At 41.1% G+C, this 27709-nt stretch overlaps 1 protein-coding gene across 5 annotated transcripts in view; it reads left to right on the top strand.

Annotated features, from left to right (window-relative positions):
• The window catches only part of RERE (arginine-glutamic acid dipeptide repeats), a 432865-nt gene that overhangs the window by 299112 nt on the left and 106044 nt on the right, over window positions 1-27709 (top strand). For all 5 annotated transcript variants that reach the window (XM_039234929.1, XM_039234928.1, XM_039234930.1 and 2 more), the window contains 3 exons: window positions 4721-4769; window positions 12930-13054; window positions 14662-14761. In XM_039234929.1, coding sequence (XP_039090860.1) covers window positions 4721-4769; window positions 12930-13054; window positions 14662-14761 — 274 coding nt within the window. The remainder of the gene's footprint in view (window positions 1-4720; window positions 4770-12929; window positions 13055-14661; window positions 14762-27709) is intronic.

Raw genomic sequence — 27709 nt, forward strand, 5'->3', positions numbered from 1 at the left:
ATGCTTTCATTAATATCAAAATATGAATTTAATGAATGAATACATATAATTGAGACCGTAGAGCACCTAGAACAGTCAGAAAATACTCCAGTGTGAGCTATCATTGTTATTAATTGAAGGACAAATATGGCATCTCGTATTTTCCATCTAACTTGTGGCTGAGATCACAAAAATCATCCCTGGGTGGAAGGATCCATTGAAAGGCCAAGACAGACTAATGGATTTTTAATATTAAAAAAAAAAAAAATCATAGGGAAGGTTTTAGTTTCACATTGTGTAAAAACCTTTAAGGAATGATCACTTGTTGACTTTTTGGGTAGTGTAAAAAATAATATCCATAATTATCAAAAAGACTATTAAAATATCCTTCTCTTTTCCAACCATTATCTTTGTGAGGCTAGATTTTCTTCACTTGATCTTAGCCAAAAGGCCAAGAAAGAGCCTATATTTTCTTGATATACTTTAACTAAGATAACATATTACAACAGATTTGAATGTAGAAGCAGATATAAGGATCCAGTGGTCTTCTATTAAAGTCCTATATTAGACTTGCAAAAAATGTAAAACAGTGCCTCTGTTTTCTCTAAGTTTTTTGGTTTGTTTGTTTAAATCCAGTTATTTTCTGGGGCACCTGGATGGTTCAGTTGATTAAAGCGCCTGACTTTGGCTGGGGTCATGATCTCACAGTTCACCAATTCAAGCTCTGCGTCGGGCTCTGTGCTGACAGCTCAGAGCCTGGAGCCTGCTTAGGATTTTGTGTCTCCCTTTCTTTCTGCCCCTCACCCACTTGCACTCTGTTTCTCCCTCTCTCAAAAATAAACATTAAAAATTTTTTAAACCAATTATTTTTCATAAAAATAAATTATACATATTAATATATGATGTGCTTATTGACACATAAAATTTTTTTTTTAATTTCTCAGAAATAAATATAACTTCCTTGGAATGCTCAGTAATTTAAAGACTATAAAGAGTTTCTAAGACCAAAAGTTTGGGAACTGTGTTAATAAGGAAAAGGAAATATGCACTGGCCAGCATCTGATTATTAAGAGTGTTTTCTACAAGCTGTTGATACTGCATTTAAATAATAATTCCTGGTGATTTTCGTCAAGTTTTACAACCTAGTAGTCTGGAAATATTCATGCCACCAGTGCACTTTAAGTTTGTCCTGAATGCATAATAATGCCAGGCAGGTAGTGTATTAGATTCTGGGAGACTCACGAGATGACTGTCAGTGCCTCTGCTCTAGAAGCTTCCAGTACCATAGTGAGTGGAGGGAAATGTCCAAATGAGTCATCGCAGAGTGTCATCCTCTGACAGTGCAGCTTGCAGGTAGTGCTCCATGGAGGGAGCAGTCCGGAAGAAGGGAGCAGCAGGGAGGCAGCAGGAGAGGAGCGTGTCCTTTAATGTGGAATTCAGATGCTGTCAGAAGAGGGGACAGTGGCGATTGCACACTGGATCGTGGGTAGGCCTGCGCACTGGCCATTTCCCAGGAAGCCTGCTTCTGGTCACACATCTCCAGTTCATACACTGACAGGTTTTCTGTCAGACACATCCAGTCCTCTGTACTGAGGCATGTTGCTGTCTGCCTCTTTTCATCTTGGGCCTAAAGGACATTTCTACCATTTCTATCATTTATTCTGTATTCAGGAGGTCCTGCAAATAGTAGGCTAATGCCGTTGTTTTCTTACCTTGGATCCTAATCCTCCTCAAAAAGAACTTTGGTGTATCTCCTGCTCTGTGAAACCCTAATATTTAAAAGTTGCACATGGTTGGGGCACCTTTGTGGCTCAGTTGGTTAAGTGTCTGACTTCGGCTCAGTTTATGGGCTTGAGCCCGTGTCAGTCTCTGTGCTGACAACTCAGAGTCTGGAGCCCGCTTCAGATTCTGTGTCTCCCTCTCTGTCTGCCCCTCCTTCCCTCAAAAATAAACGTACATTTAAAAAATTAAAAAAGAAAAGTTGCATGTGGTTAGGAAATAATTCTGTTGTAAAAATTGATTTAAACATTTTTTTAAATGTTTATGTATTTTTGAGAGAAAGAGAGACACAGAGTATGAGCAGGAGAGGGCCAGAGAGAGAGAGAGAGGGAGACACAGAATCCGAAGCAGGCTCCAGGCTGTGAGCTAGCTGTCAGCACAGAGACTAATGCGGGGCTCAGACCCACAAACCATGAGATCATGACCTGAGCCGAAGTTGGCCACCCAGCTGACTGAGCCACCCAGGCGCCCCTTGTTGTAAAAATTGATTTTTAATGTTCAAAGGTCCTTTGTTTTATTTTGGGCTTTTAAAACTACTGACCTTGTTAGTACCCTTCCTTAATAGAAACAAAAATGAGAGAAACAGTTTCCAATTTGGGCTCTTAAGAACCTCAGTACCTTTGTTTTCCTTCACTTGTATAATTATTATTAGCATTAACTATCAATCTATTTTGTTATTGATACAAGGAGTTCTATTCAATAAGGCATTTGAAGTGTTTGTTTTATTATTGTGGCACACTTTTGAACAAGTTTTGATAATACTGGCTGATGAAGATATTTAAAACCACACAAAGAAATAAAAAAAAAATTAAAAACAAACCAGGAATGTTTGTCCTGGAATTATCAAGGACTTAGCAGTGGGTGTGTAGCGGTGATGGGGAAATGGTTTCATAGGCACCCACTTGAGAACCTTGGCATAGTCTAGACCTTCCAGAAGAACCTGGAGGTTGAGACATGGGCACAACATGGGCCATGGCCAAAACCGTCTCAGGTGGTACATTTGGCTCCACCCGCGTGTAGGCAGGCAAGCGTTTGGGAAGTATTTGGAAATAGAGGAGAGAGCTTTTAAGTAGCTGGTTTTGCTCGGAGCTGGTTATGGGACAGAAAAGGACAAGCTGGAAAGGAAGTGGTTGGTAATGCTGACCGCTTGTTTTTCTTAACATACTCCTGATTAAACAGCCTCCTGGCCTATTCCATTCCTCTTATGCCTCCTAAAACAGCGTGTCATTCCTACATGAACCTACTAGAATTGTCCATCTTTTGGCTTGACTTTCAACATGCCATTTTCCCGGTGGGGAAATGAAGATGCCTTGTAGATCAAAGCTAGCACTTAATGCAAGCCTTTCTCCCACCGTGTCCCACTTCTTCAGGGTCCCCCCACCTTGAGAAGTCCTGTTTTGCCCTGCTGCGGTGCTCACTTCAGAGGTGAAGTGGTTGGAAATTAAGCCCTCCATGCACTGTCATCTCCTTGTGAACCCTGCCTGATGTTGGTCACTTCCCTGGGCATTTCTGTACCCTGTTCCTCTGGAGACGATTTATGCTTATAAATGCAGCGATTGGACCTGTTGTGGCTTTTTGGGATGGATGCCACTGCCCCGAGTAGTTGTAGAGGAAGCCTCTTAAGAACTGGGCCACATGTCTTCTTTCCTTGTTGTTTAGTTTTCTCCCTTCCGTTGTCGTATCTATTGCCCGCCTTCCCAAAATAAGACTCTTTGTGAGAAAAATTGTTGGGTCAAAAGAAGAAAGTATTAGACCTGAAGGAAATAATTGTTTTCCACAATTCATTTTAACAACTTCACATGTGATGACGGGGGACCAGCTCCATGGAGGACCAACCTGAGACCCGCAGCCTCCCTGGTCCTTTGCTGCTTGTAACACTTGCAATGCAGTGGGGTCCACCAGTCGCCGTTGGAGGCCCTCACTGTGGCACAGCCTTCTCCGTGGCACTACTGCAGATGCCACGTGGCTGTACAACACAGCACACTCGTCCCTGGGCACAGAAGGGGCGTCCTGGGATAGCCCACAGTCCAGAGTAACCAGGAGCTGGGAGCGGAGCCCCGGGAGGGCGTGGCCTGCGTTTCTGTCTGTCCCCGTATCCCAGCGCGTACCTGTGCGAGCCCAGGACAGAAAGACAGGCCACGAGCATTCCGGGAAGGAGTGAACGGAGAAGACAGTCTACACTTCGTGGGGGTTGTGGGGTGAAATGGGTTGATTGGGAAAGACTTCCCAGAAATAGTGGCTTCTAAAAGGAACCTGATGGTTAGAATTTAGAGCAGGGGAGGGTGAGCAAGTGCGGTAAGAATGACATAGATGGAAACGAGGCAAAGTCTTCCACCTCTTAGACCTGCTGGGCTCATTCCCACATCTCTGCTTGTTTTGCTTTATTTAATGAGGCCTTTGCTGACTGTCCTGTATAAATAACTGGAGAAATATTTCGTAATTCACTATCTGCTTACTTCTTTGGCCCTTACTATCATCTGACCGATTATTTGTTTCTTTGTTTTATACCCAAATGAGCGTAGAGATTCCAGTTAGGCAGGGACACTGTATTGTTCATTGCTTTATCCACAACATCTAGGCTAGTTCTGAGCATATAATAGGTACTTAATAATAAAAATTGCTGAATGGATGACCCAGTGGGCACGAGAAATATTTTGAAAGGAAGAAACCTCTACTGTAGCGATGCACCTCCCTCTGAGGTGTGAAGGACCCTGGTGATATAGGTAGGGACTCAGGACAGGGAGCTGCAGTGAGGGGATGTTTTAGAGGAAGGCGATTTTAGAGATGTGTAGGGGGGTTGGGAGCATGCACATGTGCAGGGCAGCACTGGAAATACTGGGAACCTAATTCTTCCTGTGTTACCCCTCACTTATTTCAAGTGAATTACTTTCCTTGAAAAAAATGTGTGAATGTTTGTGCTGCAACTATATGGTGCTAACCTAATCTGCTTTTTCCACAACAGGAGGCTGAACAGCACCCAGGGAGAAATCCGTGTCGGTCCTAGCCATCAGGTAAAGCCAATTTTAGTAGCTTTTCTAGTGGGGTTTTATTTCTTATTATTCTGCTAGCCCTTTATCCTGTTGAGCAGCGACTTAGAATTGTAATGCTTTAGGCAATTTTATATAAATGCGGAGATTTTTTTTCTGATCATCGCATACCTTTTAAAAATTGTGTTATAAGATACATATAATATAAAGTGTACCATTCTAAACATTTTTAAGTGTACAGTTCAGTGGTGTTCAGTGCTGCGCAGACATCACCACCACACCATCGACCCCCAGAACTTTCTCATCTTCCCAAACTGAGACTGTACACATTAAACACTAACTCCCATCTCCCTCCCCAAGTCCCTGGCAACCCCTGTCCTGCTTTCTGTCTCCGTGAATTTGACTCCCTGGGTTTCTCATATCCATGGAATTGCACAATACTTGTCCTTCTCCCTGGCGGCGGCGGCGGCGACAGCGGCGGCTGCTGCTGCTGCTGCTGCTGCTGCTGCTTTTACTTTTTAGTTTATTTTTGAGAGAAAGAGAGAGGGTGTGAGTAGGCAAGGGGCAGAGAGAGAGGGAGACAGAATCTGAAACAGGCTCCAGACTCTGAGCTGTCAGCAGGGAGCCCAACGTAGGGCTCGAACTCATGAACTGCGAGATCATGACCTAAGGTGGAGTCAGACTAAGCCACCCAGGGGCCCCACCTGTCTGGCTGCTTTTGTGTCACATAAAACTTTCAGAGTTCACCCCTGTTGTAACACAAACCAGAATTTAATTTCTTTTGAAGGCTGAATAGTTCATCATTTGTATGTACCACATTTCATTTATATTTTTACTTATTGGTGGACGTTTGGTCCCTACACACTGTCATTTTAACTTTGTAAAAACCGGTGTTCTTCGGAAGAGTCCAGATGGTTAAGCTTTTTGTTAGCAGCCTGTTGTGTCCTGGCTTGTGTCCTCTCATGTTTGGTTCAGGGTACTACGACTAGTGGCATGTTTGCCACCTCTCTCTCCTTGTCCCTCCTCTTCCCTTCTGTCCCCCAGATCAGTTAGGGTGCTTTGACAGGCAGGACTAGGAAACTCTGGCTGAACATGGTTGTTTTCAGTCTCACATACATCATATCCTGGGCAGACAGGACCAGGGCTGTGCTCAGCTTCTGTATGGTCCTCTTGGTGCCCACTTGCCCTCCTCCCCCCCCCCCCCCCCCCCCCCCCCGTCTTGGTGTCTTCTTTCTTAGGCGGTAGCTGAATATTACTGATATTTTTTTAAAAACATTTATTTATTTTTTGGGGCGCCTGGGTGGCTTAGTCGGTTAAGCGTCCGACTTTCGCTTAGGTCATGATCTCGCGGTTCGTGGGTTCGAGCCCCGCGTCGGGCTCTGTGCTGACTGCCAGCTCAGAGCCTGGAGCCTCTTTCGGTCTGTGACTCCCTCTCTCTCTGACCCTCCCCTGCTCACGCTGTCTCTCTCTCCTAGAAATAAATAAAACATAAAAAAAAAATTTAAAAAAAAAAAACAACATTTATTTATTTTTGAGAGTGAGAGCGAGCATGCTAGCTTGAGTGGGAGCAGGGGCAGAGAGGGAGAGGGAGACAGAGGATCTGAAGCAGACTCTGTGCTGAAAGTGGAGAGCCCAATACTGGGCTTGAACTCACGGACCACAGGATCATGACCTGAGCCAAAGTTGGATGCTTTTTTTTTTTTTTTTTTTTTTTTTAATTTTTCATGTTTATTTTTTTTGAGAGAGAGACAGAGAGACAGTGTGAGCAGGGGAGGGTCAGAGAGAGGGAGTCACAGAATCTGAAGACAGGCTCCAGGCTCTGAGCTAGCTGTCACGGGGCTCGAACCCATGAACCGTGAGATCATGACCCGAGCTGAAGTTGGATGCTTAACCGCCTGAGCCACCCAGGCGCCCCTGAATTTTACTGATTCCAAGATGTACTTCTTTGCTTCACATTTGATTGTCTTTGATATCGAGCTTTATTATACATTTTATAGTGGGATTATCATTTAATTGGCAGTATTTCTTTTTTTGAAATGCCCTAAAATAATGGTGGATCTTACAGTGAATGAAATATAGTAGATGTTGAGAGGAGGAAAGGGATTACCCTTCTCTTCCCCTTAGGAACAGGAAGCACTCTTCTAGAAGGTCACCAGTAGTCCCCGTATCTCATTGCCATGGACTCGGTCATATGTCCCATTTTTAAACTGAGAGGAAAATGGACTTAGCCTGACCGGCATGGACTGTCATTGTAGTTGGATTGGATGCTGGGAGTGAGCCATACGGCCACCATGCACTACAGAAGTGTCCTTTGTGAGGACATAAAGGTTTCAGTAGTCAGGTGACTTGTTCACTGGATTTTGAGCATTTCTTGTATGCCACTCATATTTTTAAGAACCTATTTTAACTCTGTAATGAGAAAGAAATTACGAAGTGAAGGAATATTAAAGCCAAAACACAGAAACCATCAGAGGCATCTAATTTCTAGTGGACACTTCACATCCCAGAACTAGGATTATAACTGAGACGGGCCAAAAAAAGCTGCAAGTGGACACTCCCCTTCATGCCCCCCCGTTCACGTGTACCCTGTCCTTGGTGTGGCCTGTGGGGGGGGGGGGGTCGGACTACCACTTCTCTACTGTACTTTCTATGCCTTCGGGCCTCGGAGTTCCAGGTTAATCGGGATCCCTTCCCTACCTGGTAGCATGTGGCTACGTATCCCTCTCTCTCTCTTGCCACTGTCTTTTCCCACCCATTTTCTTCTTCCTTGTTGTGTTTCTAGTGCCTTGGGACCTTTGTACAAAAGTTTTATTTTACGGATTGTTTTGCCTTGCCATAACAGAAAAAGTGGTTTTTAAGTAAAAAATACTTAAATTCTTGCTTAGACTTTTGTATACTTAGATTCACTAAGTGTACTTTCTTTTATTTTGTATCGGATTTTAAATGTATTTATTAAGTTTTGTTTTTTTTCCAAAAAGACATGTTCTGGAACACCAAATATAAAAGGACTTTTTTTTTTTTTTTTTTTTAACCGGCAGTATTTTCTTTATTAAAATTTTAATTTTTTTTTTTTTTTTTAAATTTTTTTTTTTAATGTTTTATTTATTTCTAAGAGAGAGAGACAGCATGAGCAGGGGAGGGTCAGAGAGAGAGGGAGTCACAGACTGAAACAGGCTCCAGGCTCTGAGCTGGCAGTCAGCACAGAGCCCGACGCGGGGCTCGAACCCACGAACCGCGAGATCATGACCCAAGCGAAAGTCAGACGCTCAACCGACTAAGCCACCCAGGCGCCCCTAAAATTTTAATTTTTTTTATTAGGTTCAACATTAACATATGTAAAAGTCAAGAAAGAATAGTACAATAAATCCCCTAATCCTTTTACTCAGTTTTCACACCTATCAGGTTATGATCAAACGTGTTTCATTTATTCTCTCCTTCACACCCCTTCAGCCATTATTTTGAAATGATTCACAAATCTATCATTTTACTTGTAAATATCCCAAAAGATAAGAGCCCTTTCAAAAAACAAAATCACCGTATGTAACCCCTAATAAAAATTAGCAATTTCCTAAGTGCCTACCAGGGCCAGATTTCCTTTTTCTTTTTACAGTTGAAATGGGAATGTGAATAAGAGCCCTGCATTGCAATTGGTTGATGGGTCTCTTAAATCTCTTTTAATTCAGTTGTTGTTCTTATTTTCCCCTCTTTCAGTGTATATATTGAAGCAGTTGAGTGTCCAGTCGGGCGCCCCGCAGTCTGGACCCGGCTGATTGCATCTCTATGTGTCGTTAGACTTGTCCCCTTGTCCTCGGCATATCTTGGAGATGAGTAGTTAAATCTAGAAGTTTAATCTCCTGTGTGTTTGCTCCTCTGTCCCCGGTGTGGGGGGCACTGTGGCTGTCTACCGAGAGGTGTGCGTGTCCTCGTAAGGCCAGTTTGCTGCCTTCACTTGTTACTTAGACCTACCCTTCAAAATGGCGATGTTCTAATCCCATCACTCCTTTATTTGTGAGGTGAATAAATAAAGCTTTCCCCTTACCAACTATTTGAGCACCTGGATCACAGAGGAAAGGCAAGATAAATGTTCAATTCCTTCTGTTTACCAGTTTTCAGAAATATTAACTTGTTTTTCCCAGCATCTTCCAGTGGTCACCAGTGGATTTTAAATTATTTTTTATCTGCGAACCAACTGTCCTTACTCTTTTTTTAATGTTTATTTTTGAGAGCGAAAAAGAGCACTCAAGAGTGGGGCCAGGAAGAGAGGGGGGGTACAGAGGATCCAAAACAGGCTTTGCGCTGACAAGCCTGGTGTGGGGCTCCAACTCACAAACCTTGAGATCGTGGCCTAACCCAAAGTCAGACCCTTAACCCACTGAGCCACCCAGGTGCCCCCCATTGTCCTTATTCTTCTTGATGATTAAATTGTCCATCCTGGGGCCGGTAGGAGCCTCTTCCTGCTACCTTCCATGTCCTTTTGACTGGATGGAACCCATTGGTCTTTGTAGGGTTCTTCTAACTGGTATGGCATGATTTTAATGTCTCATCTTGTGCGGCCCCTGCCCTGGATCTAGAACTAAACTTTTCTTATAGGCACCCTTACTGTTTTAGTGGGAAGTGACGGTTTTTGCCTGGGTACCAGGGTGTTTGTTGTTACCGAGTTGGTTGGTTACTTGTTTCTAGACCTTTTCAGGGAACAGATTAGGAAATATGTCCTTTTCTTTCCTATATAGTTTATAAAAGATATATTGTAGATTCTTTCTGATACTTCTTATTCCAATTCAAATTTTTATCTGGGTTTTATATTTAATCCTATCTTTCATTTGTTTGTGTATCTTTCACCATGTCTCAGATCCCATTTTCAAATGACACCAACATAATTATTCATTTACTTTAATCCCGTAAGACATATATAATAGCACAGGATAATAATACTTATACTGCCACAAACAATATAGTTGAAAACAGCTTACTATTAAATTTTTTTCGGCCTTAGACTATATCCCATTAGGGCTGTGTAGGCAAATGATTATGTGTTTTAAAGTTAGTTGAAATAATTTCTGCAGAGGAACCAGTTTAAATATGTAGTTGGTGCATTTATTTCATTTTGCCTTACAGTTTTTAAGGTATTGTTATTCTTTAAATTTCATTCTGTTTTTATAGGGTTATTCACATGGCCCTAAAGTCAAACATACAAAGGAAAAAGTATGTTCAAAAAAGTCTACTATCTCTGTCCCCTCCACATATTCTTTCTGTCTACAATGAACGATTGTTTTTGGTTTTTTTAATTTAAGGTTTTGATTTATCCTCATTTTCATTGCCTGACCCTCTGTTCTTAAATAGATGGTAGCATAATATACACACTTTCAGAAACAGCTTTTTTTTTTTAAGTGTTTTATTTATTTCTAGGAGAGAGAGAGAGAGAGACAGCGTGAGCAGGGGAGGGTCAGAGAGAGAGGGAGACACAGACTCTGAAACAGGCTCCAGGCTCTGAGCTGGCAGTCAGCACAGAGCCCGACACGGGGCTCGAACCCATGAACCGCGAGATCATGACCTAAGCGAAAGTCGGACGCTTAACTGACTAAGCCACCCAGGCGCCTCCCCCCCCTTTTTCTTTTTTTTAATCTTTTAACAATATATCCCACTGTTCGCTCCATGGCAGTGTGTAGTGCTCTCCTCATTTCCTTCTGCTGCTTCATGGAACTCCGTTGCGTAGATATAGCAATTTATTCTTCCAGTCCCTATTGTTCGGCATTTAGGTTGCTTCCAGTCATGTGCTGTTACAGGTAATGCTGCAGTGAATGGCCTGAGCATATAGATTTTTATATTTTTGCCAACATATCTTTGGAATATCCCCAGAACAGGGGTTGGCTGGCTTGGAGGGCAAGTGCACCTGTAAGTGTGAAGACATTACAAAATGCCCTTCTATTGAGATTGTGCCATTTTTGTATCTGTGCTAGCATTTGATGCAAGTGCTAACACCACAGCCTTGTATATTGTCACAGTGTGGGATTTATGTCAGTCTGATAGACGGGAAATGGTATCTCAGTGATTTGCGTTTCTTTTATCAACAACTTTAACTATGTTTTCTTATCATTAAGAGCCATTTGCATTTCTTTTTCCATAAGCTAACTAATATTTCCAGCTTATTTTTCTCTTGGGGGTGTGGTTTGTCCTCTCCCACAATAATAACAATGTTTAACTAATTGAACAAACAACCCTGAGGGAGCTGCTACACCAGGTACCCTATTTGGTACTAGGAAGCAGAGCTCAGCACCAAATGTCAAAAAAGACCTTTGGAGGGCACCTGAGTGGCTTAGTTAAGTGACCAACTCCTAATTTTGACTCAGGTCATAATCTCATGGTTTTGAGATTGACCCCCACATCAAGCTCTGTGCAAAGTGTGGAGCCTGCTTGGGATTCATTCTCTCTCTCCCCCTCTCCCCCCCTCCCCCCTGCCTCTCCCCATCTACCCCCCCTCACCCCTCCTCCACTCATGTTCGGTCTTTCTTGCTTTCTCTCAAAATAAATAAATTTTAGAAAAACTTTTAAAAAGACCTTTTGATATGAGTATCTGTTGTGTTTTAAATTTTATTTCAGTATGATCACTATGTGTTGAGCAGTGGCACCCAATTAAATGTTATAAAAGTCAATACTAAATTAAAGAAGAACATCCTTGTTTGGAGAACGTCAGCACTCGATGCGCATTTAGAGGTGCCAGAGACTTCTTGGGAGGCAGACTGGTGTCCGTAGAGCCACACGATCTGCTCATGGTGTGTTTTGCCACAAAATTGTTTTAAAAACTTGAATACAAGCTTTCACATAAAACTTTCTGGACTTTGGAAAAAATCGGAAGATATACAAGTACTGGTTCCCATTCCTGCTTGGCTGCTTTCTGAGGGTGGGGCGGCACTGTCTCCATTTCAGGCGGGTTCCCTTACTCCCCAATGCCTGATGCCTGCACACCCAGCGCCAGGGCCACTGCCATGTGTGGCCGTGAGCACTTGAAGTGTGGCTGGTCCACCCTGGGAGGCCGTGTCTGTGCAGTGGGGATACGAGAGAGTTTAAAGTGAACTTTGTAGCTCTCGTCTTATTTGTCTTAGGCAGTGCTGCCTTAGGCGCTGCTTCATTTAATTTTTGCCTGGTTTCTGTAGACCCTGGAGCTTTTTAACTGTGGCTCTTGGTTTATAATGTTAGACTGGTATGTCCATGCGCGTCACTTGAGACAATGAGAAGATGCGTAGTTTGCAGGCAGTTGACGTTTTCTAGGCGTCTCCTGGGTGTGGTAGTCGTGGTACCTGCTGCCCCCAGCTCTGCCTCAGCAGTGAGGGTGAGAACGTGCCGGAGCCCTTGCACCTCTGGCCCACGGGGGCCTCAGAGCCTGGCTTGCTGAGCTCTGTTGTGCAAATATTTTAAAACCTTTTTATTTTTATTTTTATTATTTATTTGTTTGTTTTGCTGAGGTTCCCGTCACTCACAGCGAACTGGTGAGGTCTTATGCGGGTTGTCCCGTCTGCTGCCATGCTTCTGTCAAGGCCCGACAGTTGGGTCATCTCAGAAAGTTCCTTCCTGCCGCCTCACAAGCTCCGCTCCTCCTGAAGCTGCTATTGGTCCTGATTTCTGTCACCACCATTTAGTCTAACCGTGTTTTTAATGTTACCTCCAATTTTGTGTCTTTTTTTTTTTTTATGTTTGCCATGAGTACGGTGCAGTTACCAACTCTCTTGAGAGTAGCATTAACTTAGTTCAGCACATGTCCTCAGGTGACATTATTTGTATTGTTATTTGTATCTGTCTCTCTGTAAACGTGGTCCCTGGGAAAGGTGTGTGTTTTCCCCTTCTTTATCAGGGAACTATTATCTCCTGAGGGTTTGTTTTATAATTTCTTTTATTCACACGTGTCTATTTCTGTTTTATTCTTTGGGTCATGCTGACACTGGTTTATTTTGACACTGTTTGCTTCTCCTTAAGTAGCGAGGAAGCCGTCCATTGTGAGATCTTCTTGGCGGGGGGGAAATGATCCTGACATGTGCTACAGGCTGGTTTCAATGACTCACGGTTTTTCTGTTATTTCGGTCCTGTCTAAAGACAGGCTTGGTAAGCTGCGGCATCTGTTCCGTGGCCTGCCTGTTAAGGCAGTTCTTTAAATTGTGCCTTGACTCTGACTTTTCCATCCCTGTCCTACAGGCCAAACTTCCCGATTTGCAACCGTTCCCTTCTCCGGATGGTGACACTGTGACCCAACATGAGGAACTGGTCTGGATGCCTGGAGTTAATGACTGTGACCTTCTTATGTACTTGAGGGCAGCAAGGTAACAGGACTCCTCCCCACTTTGCCTTCTGAATTAGGCCCTATGAATTGATTTTTCTCATCAGAGAAAATGTTTGCCATGGTAAAGTCACTTTTGTTTCTTAATATTTGCCCCGCATCAGACTTTAGAACTTCTCAGAAGGGAAACACCATAAGCCACACATGCAATTATCAGCACTTCTAAATACAGCTGAGTAAAGAGATCATCAGCCCATCTTAAAATCCCGTTGTAGATTTCTCTACTTGAGGCTGTTCATTGATCCCTGACCTCAACTTGGTGTTTTTGTGACTCATCTACATGAGAACTTACTAACCTACAAATGCCTAAAATGTAAAAGATAAGTTTCACTCTGTCCCTGTACATCAAAGTGGGGGCAGAGAGCCCTCCTGCATGTGTGGCAGTTTCTGGGACCCCTCGCAGCATCAGCAGGGCGTGAGGCAAGCAGCAGAGCAGGCCAGTGACTTCAGTGAAGCTCTCTTCAGCTGTGCCGTGCAGACGCGAGGCTGCCTTGGTGCAGTTGGCGGCTGCTGAGAATTCTTTTCATCCCCTCTCCCACTTTTAACTCGCCTACAGGAAGGGAAATAAGCAAATTCAGGGTATTTAATTTTTTTCAAAATATTTTTCTTTTGAAAATATAATCTTTATTTGAAAAGATTGTACTCTAGTCAACGGTTTTTTTAAATGTTTGTTTGTTTACTTATTTATTTAGAGAATCCCAAGCAGACTGTCATTGCAGATCCCAACATGGGGCTCCACCTCATGAACCACGAGATCATGACCTGAGCCGAAATCAAAAGTTGAATGTTTAACCAGCTGAGCCACCCATGCACCCTTCTTGCCAGCTGTGGTGGCAAATAGCTGTAGATTATTCATGCTCTAAACTAAAATCTGAGTACTGGTCAAATGTGGGAAGAAAATGACACAATTGGACCAGAGTAAATATAACATTTCTCTTTCTGTGTGTGTGAAGGGTGTAGAGGTACTTTAAAAATTTTTTTGGTGGGTGCCTGGGTGGCTCAGTTGGTTATCTGACTCTTCATTTTGGCTCAGGTCTTGATCCAGAGTCAAGGGATCAGGCCCTGCATTGGGTTTTGCCCTGAGAGCAGAGACTGCTTAAAATTTTCTCTCTCTCTCTCTCTCTCTCTCTCTCTACCTCTATCCCACTGGCACTCTCTCTCCTGCTTGTACTCTCTCTCAAACAAAAAGATAAAAATAAAAATAAATTAAAAAAATTTTTTTGAACATTTATTCATTTTTGAGAGACAGAGACAAAGCATGAGTAGAAGAGGGTCAGAGAGAGGGAGACACAGAATCTGAAGCAGGCTCCAGGCTCCGAGCCATCAACACAGAGCCTGATGTGGGGCTCGAACCCACAGACCTGCGAGATCATGACCTGAGCTGAAGTCGGATGCTTAACTGACTGAGCCACTCAGGTGCCCCAAAAATAATTTTTTTTTTTTTTTTTTTTTTTAACGAGAGCAGAAACAGGACTGAGAACTCTGTCTTATCATGCATGTAGTAATGGAATTCGGTCTGAGCTGAAAATGTACTCTGAAAATGGAGGATTGAAATTTCCGTGCTGATGTTTTCCCTTCCTGTCCTCCAAGGAGCATGGCAGCATTCGCAGGAATGTGTGATGGAGGCTCCACAGAGGATGGCTGTGTTGCAGCATCTCGGGATGACACTACCCTCAACGCACTGAACACAGTAAGTCTTGTGAAATTGCTCTGGGTCGGGGGTCGGGGTCGGGGGTGGGGAGAGGAAGTTGCTTTCCCTTGTGCGGGCTGTGGGGGGTGTGGCGACCATGTAAGCTGGATGAGCCTAGAATCCTGGGAGCAAGTGCTGTGGCGTAGCGCTGGGATTGAAAGATGGGTTGTGGTCTCAGCCATGGGCCCCACAACCTTGATCCAGGGATGTGGTGCCTCCAGGTTCATTTCCTCTTCTGCGTCTGTGCCCCAGGATTGTGTTGAGCCTCAAATGAGAGCCCGATACCAGTGGTTGATCTTCCCCGGGATCCCACAAAGCTGACCACTGTACACAGATGATCTTATTTAATCCTCACAGTCTCCCTCTGAAGTAGGTTTTATTATTATCACCATCGTAGACGTGAGGAAATAACTTGGGAGCGATTCAGTCACAAGCCAGGGCCACACACTCAAGATGTGAATCCAGAGACCATACCTTTTTGCCCTTTTCTCTGTCTCTTAGACCGTGAATTTGAAAGTACATGGAATAGAGAAGAAGCCAGACTTCCTGGAATGAGTATGCTTTTTTATAGATACGGCTTTGGAGCCCTGTAAATATTTCACATGATTATACAACAGAATTGAGTTGTTGTTTTTTTTTTTTTTTTACAAATAGTTTATTGTCAAATTAGTTTCTACATAACACTCAGTGCTTATCCCCACAAGTGTCCTCCTCCATGCCCATCCCTCCTCCCCCCCAGAACTGAGTTTTAAACACAATAATCCTTAAAGAAATCTGAAGTAAAATGTAACAAGTGAGCCTAACGGTACTGAGTCGTTTCATGACGTCCTTCAGGATCCCTCCTCCGCCCTTCCTGCAGCGCACACGGTGCAGAACAGAGCGGAACCGCTCTGTAGAGATGATCACTGACACCAGTTTACCTGCTTGACATTGGAATCCATCCGATAGGGAGGTGTAGGAAAATTAATGTGATATCATCAAATCTGATGAAGTAATAATGAATGGTTATGCATTTCTGATGTATTAGTAAAGCTGTGCATGTTCACAGAGGATATTGAGCTCATAGGCTGAGCAACTCCTGATGATCAACTAAATGTAATGGAAGCACCTTTTTTGTTTTTCATTTTTCTTGAGAGGTCACTATATTTGGAAGGGACATTTGAGATCATCTGTTCCAGTCTCTAAATAGATAAGAATCTAAGGCTCAGGAAAGTCAGATGATGTTGAATGCCAACAATCTGAAAAGTTCAGAACAGAGGTTAGAAAATAACCCAGATTCCCAACTTAGCGAGCTTTCTACTCTACAGCTTGCTTTCAGAGAAACATGTAGATAGATACGGCTGAGTTTTCTTCCTGGTGCAGTTGTTTCCTGAGCACTACATGGTACTGGTGTCTCACGTGTCAGAGGTTAGGTGATCTTGCTGGCTTGGGCCCCATGATAGATGACAGAGCAGTTGCATATGTTTATTTCTTTCCTTTTCTCACCTCTTTCACACTTAGGATTTTGCTTTTTATAAGGAGTCTTTACTCTCAACACATAGTGATAGAGCTAAAAGGGGGCCTTTGAGATTATTTTCTGGATGAGGAAAGGGAGACTCAGATTAGTGGCTGTGATAGGTGTTGTGTTGTGAGTGTGAATTCAGAATACCCACGAAGGTGCATTTATTCAAAGTAACTCTTTGATATGAGCTTGTTTTCTGTCTTTTTTTTTTTAATGTTTGTTTATTTTGAGAGAGAGAGAGAATGTGAGCAGGGGAGGGGTAGAGAGAGAGGGGGAGAGAATCTTTTTTTTTCCTTTTAAACAAATTTCTTTTTAACATCTATTTATTTTTGAGAGAGACAGAGAGAGACACAGTGTGAGTAGGGGAGGGACAGAAAGAGAGGGAGACAGAATCCAAAGCAGGCTCCAGGCTCTGTGCTGAAGAGCCCGATGTGGGCCTCGAACTCACGAACTGCGAGATCATGACCTGAGCTGAAGTCGGACGCTTAACTGACTAAGCCACCCAGGCGCCCCGAGGGGGAGAGAATCTTAAGCAGATATCCACACTGTCAGCACAGAGCCCGATGCCGAGCTCCAACTCACGAACCGTGAGATCACGACCCTGAGCCGAAATCAAGAGTCAGACACTTAACCGATGGAGCCACCCAGGTGCCCCTGTGTGGAGTCTTTTGCATAAAAGCTTTATGAAAAAAATTCCCCTTTCACAACTGTACTGCTCAGTTGAATTTTTAAATAATGAAGATGTTGCCATAGTTAATAAAATGTCAATTTTTGGCACTTTACTGAATTGATTGGATTTATTCTTTTATTTAACCCCTCTAAGGATTCTGTACAGATTCTACTTCTATACAGAAATAATTTTGAGCTCTTTTTGCCCATGATCCTTTGTAGCAAGTTCCTTCTGAAGTTCTTAAGCTTTGCCAGAGGGCTTTTGGTTTAACGAGTTTTTATTTCTGTGAAACTGCCTTCCCATCATTTGAAATTTTCCTGTCTGGGCGTGTCCAGAATGGCTCAGGTGTCTGGGGTTATGCAATCCCAGTGCCTTTGTCGTTTGTTCATTTTGTGAGGAATGGAGGAGTTTAATGGCTGTTTTAATTTTGCCAGTTAATTGTTGTACTGGCTCACAGAGATTTAGTTATAGGTGCCTTCTTAATGAAAAGTGAAGCGAGTTGAAAAAGATTATGGGGAGTTAATGTGTATTTCATCTTCCTTGGAGTAATGATGATTTTGAGCTGTGTTAAGTAATAAATTTAAAAGATAAATGTATTGTCATGTGAGAAGTACTTATTTTTTTCTTAGAGTATAGCATAGAGTCAAAACAAGTTTAGGAATTTATCAATTTAGAATAAACCTGTGTCTGTTTCCTATTTCTCAGGACCATACAGAGATTTAAAGTATATGAAATTATACAGTACAGCCACATCATAGTGTGTTTAATGTTTGAGTAGGACTACTGAAATTTAAATACATTTAAATAAATAGTTTGATCTTTAAAACTGCCACCACTAATAGAGCTTCTTGAGCTGTTAATTCCTTGTGACAGTTACATGGAGCCATTTTAAAAATAAGCTCTTCTGCATTTCTCATTTTGACTCAGTTTTTTCCTTCATTATTCACAAACGGGATTTTTAGTGTATAAGTCTTAAAACAACATATTGGGGTATAATTTATATACAGTAAGCTGCTCTGATTTAAGTATATACAGTGTGATGGGTTTTCAGGTGTATATACTGACAGAATTACTGCAGCGATCTAGAGGACTTTTCCAGTACCCCAGAGTTGCTTCGTGTCCTTTCATAAAACCCTTTGCAGCTTCCAGACAAAGACAATCACTGATAGGTTTTCTCTTCTCAAATCATATACTGGCTTGCATTTTCTGCAAATGCAATGTTGTATCGATGGAATAATATCTTAATGTACTCTTTTGGGTCTGGCTTCTTTCCATGTAATAAGTTTGAGATAGATTTATGTTGTTGCATTATCAATATTCTATTCCTTTTTATTGCTGAGTAGTATTCCAGTGTAGTGATAGTAACAGTATTTTATCCATTCGTCTGGTGATGGACATTTGTGTTGTTTCCAATCTTTTGGCCGCCATTATGAGTAAAAGTGTTATGAACATTGTTATGCAAGGCTTTGTGTAGATAAACATTTTTCTTTCTCTTGGGTAGATGCCGAGGGGTGAAATGGCAGAGTGTATGTGTGTGGGTAGCTTTTTAAGAAACTGTCAGGGGCACCTGGGTGGCTCAGTTGGTTAAGTGTCTGACTCTCGGTTTCGGCTCAGGTCTTGATCTCACAGTTTCGTGGGTTCAAGCCCCATTTCCGGCTGACACAGAGCCTGCCTGGGATTCCCTCTCTCCTCCTTTTTCTGCCTCTCCCGCACTCACGCTATCTCTGTCTCTCTTAAAAATAAATAAATAAATAATATTAAAAAAACCAAACTGTCAAACACATTTCTAACTGGCTGTCCCACTTTACGTTCCCATCAGTGGTGTGTTAGAATTTCAGTTCTCCAGCGCTCTCCGTAAGACTTCATGTTGTCAGTCTTTTTAATTTTAGCCGTTCTAATGAGTACGTAGTGATATCTCATTGAGATTTGTTTGTTTGTTCGCTGTTTTTATTTAGATGAAGGACACAGATTTGATTGAGGCTAAAGATTCTTCAGCATTTGACATTACTAATGATGTCTATTTGTGCCTCATTCATTGAGACTAATTTGAATTTCCTGTTTGTCATATTGAGCATCTTTTCATGTCTTACTGCCCATTTGTATATTGTCTTTTGTGAAGTATGTTTTGCCCACTTTTAAAAATTGAATTGTTTTTAGTACAGTTATTTAGTGACTGTTTCTCTGTAATGGTGTCTTTCAAAGAGCAAAATGTTGAATTTTTTTTTTCTATTTTTAAAAAGATTTGCTGGGATTTTCACCGTGATTGCACTGAATCTATGGATCAGTGTAGAATTGACATCAGTATTGAATCTTCAGTCCAGAACATGATACATATCTTCATTTTTTAAAAGTTTTTTAAAAATTTTATTTAAATAATCTCTACACCCAGTGTGGGGCTTGACCTCACGAGACCAGGATCCAGAGTTGCACACTCCTCTGCTGAGCTGCTGGCTGGCTCACACATCTTCATTTTTAAAAGAGGTCTCATTAAATTTTTTGAGCAAGATTTTGTAGTTTTCAGTGTGCAGGTCTTATACATACTTTGTTAAGTTTATCCCTAAGTAATTACTATTTGAAAATTCTGTTGTTAATAAGATTAGATTTTTAATTTCAGTTTCTTTATTTTTTCTGATTGATTGGTTCATTGATGACTTCACCTAGCGTGGGGCTCAAACTTATGACCCAGAGGTCAAGAGTCTCATGCTCCTCCTGCTGAGTCTCCCAGGTGTCCCAATTCCAATTTCTAAATGGTCATTGATAGAATATAAATACAAATAATTTTAGGGGTGCCTGAGCGGCTCAGTCATTTAAGCACCTAACTCTTGGTTTCAGCTCAAGTCATGAACTCATAGTTCGTGAGTTCGAGCCCAGCATCTGGTTCTCTGCTGACAGTGGGGACCCTGCTTGGAATTCTCGCTCTCCCTCTCTTTCTGCCTGGGCCCAACTCGTGCATGCTCATGCTCTCAAAATAAATAAAAATAAACAAACATTAGAAAAAAATACCATTTTAATGTGCTGACCTTGTATCTGTTCTTCCTGCTAATTTCTAGTAGCTTCCTGGTTGGTTTCTTACACAGTCATGCCATCTGCAAATAAAGACAGTTTGCCTCTTTCCTTCTGATTTATGTATTTTGGTTTTTATCGTGCTTTATTGCACTGGCTTGGACCTCTAGTACAGTATTGCATAGAAATGATGAGAGTGGACATCTTTTCCTTATTTCTCATCTTAGGGAGTAAACATTTAGTCATTCACTAATAACAGTGCAGTGGGTGGTAGTTGTTTGATCAAAGTTGAAAATACTCTCCTTTGTTATCTAAGTTTGGTTTTTTAATCATGAATGGGCCTTTAATCTTGTCAGATGCTTTTCTCTTTTGTATCTAACAAGATGGTCATATGGTTGTTACACTGTGTTTTGTTAATTTGGTGAATTATATTGATTAATTTCAAATTCCTAGGATAAATGCTACTTACTCATTACATACTGTTGGACCCCGTATGCTAATACTTTGTTAAAAACTTTTATGTTTGTGTTCACAAGGGATCTTGAGCTGTAGCCTTCTTTCTTTTGTAAGATCTTTGTCTAGTTTTAATATCAGAGGAATACTGACTTCAAAAAATTAGTTGGAAAAATTTCCTCTTACTCTCTTAGTTTGTAAAGACTTGGGCGTGTGTGTGTGTGTGTGTGTGTGTTCATTGTTAAATATTTGATAGATTTCACAGTGAAGCCCAGATGGGACTAAATTTTTTTGCATGAAAAGTTTAAAATTATAATAGGCATAGGCCTATTTACATTTTATATTTCTTCATGTGTTGGTCAGTAATCTGATCTGTGATTTTAAACTTTTTGTTCATTTCATCCAGGTTATTAAGTCTATTGGTAAAATGTCAAATTATTATCTTTTTAAAGTCTGTAGGATTTGTAATTTTGACTCTTCTTTCATTCCTAATATTGGTGATCTGTGTTCCCCCAATCAGTATGAATAGAAACTTATAATTTTAGATAGCTAACATTTGGTTTCATTGATTTTTCTCTGTTTTCTATCTCCTTGATCTCCAATCTTATTTTTATTACTGCTTTTCTATTTATTTTGGATTGATTTGATCATTTCCCCCCAAAATGATCAAAACTCCCTCTCCCCTCCCCCTGCTTTTTGTTTTGGAATGATACTGATTTTTAATTTAGTTTTGTTGGGGTCTGAGAGTACCCAGTAAGATTTCCATTTTTTGAACTCTATTGAGATTCGTTTCTTGGCTCAGCATGTGGTTTATCTTAGTGAATGTTATGTTCCACGTACACTTGTAACAAATTTATCATTAGCAGTTATTGAGTGCACTGTTATATAATTGTGGGTTTCTTTAAAGTGATGGTTATTATGACTTAGGTCTTCTACGTCTTACTAGTTTTTTTTTCCTCTAGTTGTGTTGTCTGAGAGTTGTATTAAAGTTTCCAACTCTGATTGTGGCTTTTTGGGTATTTCCCCTTTTGGTTTTGTTAGCTTTTGCTTCATATATTTGGAAGTTGAATCATTAGGTATGTGAACATTTATAATATTTATCTTTCTCTGCGTGTTAACCCTTTTACCTTTTTGGAGTGACTCTCTTTGTGTCCAGTAGTGCTCTTTGTTTTTGACTCCCTCTTGTTTGTTTTTAATACAGACCACTCCAGCTTTTTTATGCTAGTTCACGTGATATATCTTCTTCCAGCTTACTACTTTGAACCTTGCCTTTTCTTTGTGTTGAAAGAATGTCTCTTGTTCCTTTAGTTCTTTAGTTGTTTCTTGCTTTTTCTTTTTTCAGTTTATTTACGTTCAAGAGACAGAGAGAGAGAGTGCAAGCAGAGGAGGGGCAGAAAGATAGAAGGAAAAACAGAATCTGAAATGGGCTTCAAGCTCTGAACTGTCAACACAGCCTGACTCGGGGCTAAAACTCCGAACGACGAGATCATGACCTGAGCCGAAGTCAGATGCTTAACCAACTGAGCCACCCAGGCAGCCCTGTTTCTTGCTTTTTAATTTAGTCTGGCAAGGTCTCCCTTTTGTTGGGAGTGTTTAGACCATTTTAATTTAATGCAGTTGACCATCAGGTTATATAAAACTTGAGCCACATGTACACATTCTTTTTTATTTATTTATTTATTTATTTAATTTATTTATTGTTTACAAATAGTTTATTGTCAAATTAGTTTCCACATAACACCCAGTGCTCATCCCTACAAGTGCCCTCCTCCTTGCCCATCCCCCCTCGCTCCCACATCCATCAGTCCTCAGTTTTTGTCAGCATTCAAGAGTCTCTCATGGTTTGCCTCTCTCCCTTTCCCCCACCATTTCCCCCCTTCTTCTCCCCCTTGTTCCTCAGTTAAATTCCTCCTAATCCTCCTATACATGCAAACATATGATATTTGTCCTTCTCTGCCTGACTTATTTCACTCAGCATTAACACCCTCAAGGTCCATCCACGTTGCTACACATGGCCAGATTTCATTGTTTCTCATTGCCATGTAGTATTCCATGGTATAGATAAACCACATCGTTTTGATCCATTCATCTGATGGTGGACACTTAGTCTCTTTCCATGTTTTAGCTATTGTGGAGAGTGCTGCTATGAACATTGGGGCACATGTACACATTCTTAAGAGCATATCTTGCTTTGGAGAATCCCAGTAGTAGTTAATATATCACAGTTTCATAGTTTCATGGCTTACTATTTTTGATACAGTGGTGACCTTGCAGAATAGTTAGGCATATGGTTGTATCACTTATGTTAAAAGATGTATTTCGTCTCTTTACTTCATAAGTAAAAAATAAAAAATTGTATTGATGTAGAGGAAGATGATGTGATAAATGTGTTGGCCTCTCTTGCTGGAAGAGGAAGGTATTCTTAGTGGTGGGGCGTACTCCTCAGTGTATGTCAGGGAAGGTATGTTATATCTTAGCATTTTAAGTCGTGAACACCTATAAATGTAAAATTGTTCTAGTTGCACTTTTGCAGTGGTGTTTCCTCTAGAAGATCTGACATAGAATGTTTCTGTATAGTGTTCAGGTATGTGTTTCTTCATATGCAGTTTCTATGAGGTTCATCTGTGTACTTTAGTTTACATATAATTTGTAAACATACTAGTATGTAACATAGAGATGGCCTGTATTATTCTAATGGGATTCAGCCATGTTTAAGTCTTTGCATTTATTTGGCCTTTTACAAGATCAAAATCACTCTTAGAAACTAGCAGAACACTGTAGTTCGAGACTAAGGTTTTCTAGAAAATATCATGCTGACTTATTTTTACTAAATTGATACTGTATTTCATTCTTTGGGCTTAAATATCTTTCCCATTTCCTAATAAAATCCAAATTCTTTTGACTTCTCTTTCTCAGAATTAATTTTCATTTTTATGTTTACCCTCTCTCACTAATACTAAACATATATATTCGTACTATATATAAGTAAAATTTATAATCATGCAGTAAAGATTTCACTTTTGTCTGGACAGTTTTATTCCTTGAAATATGGATGGCTTTCAGATGTTTGAATTAAGCTTTTTACATATTCAAGAGAGTATATATTGGTTTGCTTATTTATTTATGCACACACACATCTCCTACAATAAAGGCTTCCAGTAGCTTCATAGTTTTTTATCTCTGATCTATAAATATCACTATTTGTTAACCATTGAGTATTAATCATCTTTGTTTTCTGAGCCATAGCTCGATGCCTGGTACATGGTAGAAAGGCACTAAATATTTGTTGAATGATTGAGTAAATAAATCAGGTTCAAGTCCAAATCATATTTGATCACCCAGAACTTGGTATTAGAAGGTTGACATAACGGAGTGTACGGATAAGCCTACTCTGAGGGTCATTTTCATCTTTCCCTCTTTTATTCTAAAAAAATAAGTCGATGGAATTTCTTTCAGACGTTTTCTATTTGTTCATCATAAATGGACTTCACTAAAGCATCTGGCCCTGACTGAGCTTTGCAGGACTTAGGACTTAGATGAATGTTGAGAGTTTCCCAGCTGCCAAATAAGGCATTACTGGGAATCCCTTTTATTATAGCTTGTCTAAAGCTTATGATCAGGATTCTTGTGATGTTCATTCCACACTCACATCCTCACTTAAATTCTTTTTACCAGTTCTCCATTCAGATTAGTCAGCAATAAATGGTTATAAGATAGTGGGTTTTTTTCTCTAGGATTTTGATTTGCTGCTGTAAAAACGAATGGGAAAAGTTTATATGCTGTATGATTTCTTATTATGGGAATCCAGTAAATTTCAGAACAGCACCTTATGTGAATCAGCCTTGACAAGCACCTCTCCTAGTGTTTTATTTATATTATAGCAGGATATTGGAGTCTACAGCACATTACATTGTTAATTACAGCATTAGCAAAGATGCACTGGAGGTTTTCTGCTGTAACCAAGGCCTTTTCAACTGGTTGTCAGCATAATAATATATAAAGTTGAGGTTTTATTTATTGTCCTTTGACCAATTAGAGACATTTTGAACTTCTGTTTTGAAAGTTGTTGACGTGTTTAGAAATTTACCAATGTGGCTCCCTTTGAGCTGAGAACTTCATAAATTGACTTCTGTTTAAAAGTTCCAAGCCACAGCCCTTTGACAAATTACATGATTTATTCTTTTCGTCTCATTTGAACGAAGATGACTTTTAAATTTAATGCTTTGATGACGTATTCCTTTTTAGATGATCTGTAGCGTTAGTCAAAGTTGAGCTTTATGCCCCACTCAGTTCTCTTACTAAAGACAACAGAGAGCATTCCCAGCGTGTCTTGGGTGACTGGAGAGATAAAAGACCACTTACACTAACCTCTGGTTGTGGCACCTTCATGACTTACTGCTGCAGTGGTTTTGTATTTGATTGTTGTGACAGAAAAGCATTTCTCCTGATGCAGGTCTTTGTGAGCATAGCCCTGCTCTGTTTCTCCATGTGAATCACTCTCCGCTTCTTTGCCCATTTCTAAATTATGACCTTTTTTTTTAATGCTCATATATTCTTGAGGGGAGGGGTGGGGGCAGAGAGAGAGGGAGACACAGAATCCGAAGCAGGCTCCAGACTCTGAGCTGTCAGTACGAGCCTGATGTAGGACTCAAATTCACAAACCACTAGATCATGACCTGAGTTGCTGTCAGATGCTTAACTGGCTAAACCACCCAGGCACCCTTCTTTAGCCATTTCTTTTCTTTTCTCTCTATTCTTGTTTTTCCTCTTAATTTTTAGAATAGCTTTTTTTTTGGTAACATTTTATTTTTTTTTTAATTTATTTATTTATTCTGGAGCACCTGAGTGGCACTGGTTAAGCATCTGGCTTCCAACTTCAGGTCATGATCTCACAGTTCCTGAGTTCAAGCCCTGCATTAGGTTCTCTGCTATCAGCACAGAGCCCACTTTGGATCTTCTGCCCCACTCTCTCTCTGTCTCAAAAAAAAAAAAAAAAAATTAAAAAAAAAAAAAAAAAGAAAATTCATTTATTTTGAGAGAGAGTGCATGCATTCACCAGCAGGGTAGGGGCAAAGAGAGAGAGAGAATCCCAAGGAGGCCCCAAGCTGTCAGCACAGAGCCCGGTACAGGGCTTAATCCCAGAAACTATGAGATCATGACCTGAGCTGAAATCCAGAGTTGGATGCTTAACCGACTGAGCCACCCAGGTGTCCCAAGTGCTTTTTTATGAATGAATTAATTTAATCTTCATGCTGGTTCTCTGATAGAAGCATGATTATCACCTATAGATGAATAAGCACACCCCGTCCTATAGATTTAGATACGTGATAATTTAACCTCGAAGGAAGACTAGAACTGTCAGTGCCTCACAGCAGTCTTCTTGAAATGTCCAGTGAATCTGTAGTTTGGGGGCTTCGCCCTTCAGCCCATTGGAAGTCCTTCATACCCTGGCCTCTCTGTGCATCTCCATCCTTTCTTGCAGGGACCAGGGAATTGATTTGGCTTTTACTTTTGTTTGGCACAAGTCAGAAAGTTTCCTTACAAATTTAAGAAACTTCTTTCTCAGATGATTTCTTTTCTCCATGCTAAAAACTGGTGAAATGTTTTGAGAATTACTTGGTGTTTTGAAAGAACACTTAACATCAATCAGAATTTTACTCATCTGTGAACCTATATTAACCATTGATATTAACATAAGAAGTTTCAAATCGGAATAAAAGCCCTTAGTCGTTTTACATTTAAGAAGAGAATATGATAAAATTGTTCATTGATTTATTTATTCAGTAGTAAACATCACTGAATTCTTGCACTTTGCAAAGCCTTTATGGGAGGGCATTTGTTAGAAGTGTTAATAATCTGAGTAAGCATTTAATCTTCGAACACAGCAGGCCCCTGAGTTTTAAAAGGGCTCATATGTTACCATCAGTTCTAAAATATACTATAGATTACTAAAATTTATAATATTTGTGCTAGTATGTATGTTTCATATACTAGTTTTCAAATATTCTTGGGGATACTTTTTTTGGTAGCTCTCCTAGATAACTTTTTTACCCCCAAATTTTGAAAGTTGAGATATTAGTTTCTTGTGGCTGCTCCAGCAGATTACCACAGACTTGCTGGCTCAACACAACAGAAATGTGCTCTCTCCCAGCTCTGGAGGCCAGAACACGCTCCCTCAGGCTCCTCAGAAGGATCGTTCCTTCCTTGCCCGGCCTCCCGTGGCCACTGGCGCTCCTTGATTTGGGGCCACATCCTTGTCATCACAGTGCCTTCCCCTCGGCGGGCCTGCACCTTCTCTCTTCTGTGTTTTTCCACTGCCTCTCTTTTACAGTTTTTTTTTTTTTCTTTAAATGTTTGTTTTATTTTTTGAGGTGGGGTAGCAAACCGTGGTGGGGCAAAGGGGAGGGGGGAGAAATCCCAAGCAGGCTCCCTGCTTCAGTGAGAAGCCAAGGCGGGGCTTAGACTCATAAGCCGTGAGATCGTGACCTGAGCTGAAATCAGGAGTCGGACATTTAACCGACCGAGCCACCCAGGCGCCACACTGCCTCTCTTTTATAAGGACGCTTGTCATTGGACATAGGTACCACTTAGATAATCTAGAATTATTTCCTCATCTCAAAATCAACAACTTCATCCTTTCTGCAAAGACCATTTTTCCAAATAAGTTCTCCTCTGGTACAGAGACTTGATGTGGGTGTCTTCTGGTGGTCATTTTTCAGCCTTGCACAGTTGAGTTTTGTTATTATATAATGTGTCACTAAAATAAATTATAGTATGTATTTGTAACAGTTTATTTTTATCTTGATACTGAGAGTATAAAAATATTTCTAATAGGGACTGTGATATTTCTGTACATCTGAGGACATTTGATTTCTAAAATAGTACAGTAGTTGTATAGTATATAGTGCAGTGTATCTGGCTTTCCTTTTACAAAGAACATAATTATTTAGGCAGTAGAATTGTTATATACAACTACTATATTAGCCGATTTATTCTGACCGGTGAGTTGCTGAGTATTCTTTCCTTGGCTCTACCTCAGAGCTCCCTAGCCAGGCCCCAGGGGAGCCCTCAGGGGCAAGGTCTTGTGTTGCTGGCAGGCTAGATCTCTGAGACGGTTGCCCTTGAAGCTATTTCTCTTTGAAGTCTCTGCCTTCTTTTCCAGTTTCTAGTCTAACCCTGTAGCCCTGCCTCGAGCCTGGCCCAGCCGGACTCTGACAGACGGTGTTGCCCAGGCCAGCGCTCTCATCCGGGAGGCCGACGTTCCCCCAGAGCCGATCTCGGGCTGGGCCCCTAAGGTGACCACACGGGGCTGCCTGCCCTT

Source organism: Hyaena hyaena, unplaced genomic scaffold, assembly GCF_003009895.1.
Source record: "Hyaena hyaena isolate Hyena2069 unplaced genomic scaffold, ASM300989v1 scaffold_94, whole genome shotgun sequence".
NCBI lineage: Eukaryota > Metazoa > Chordata > Mammalia > Carnivora > Hyaenidae > Hyaena > Hyaena hyaena.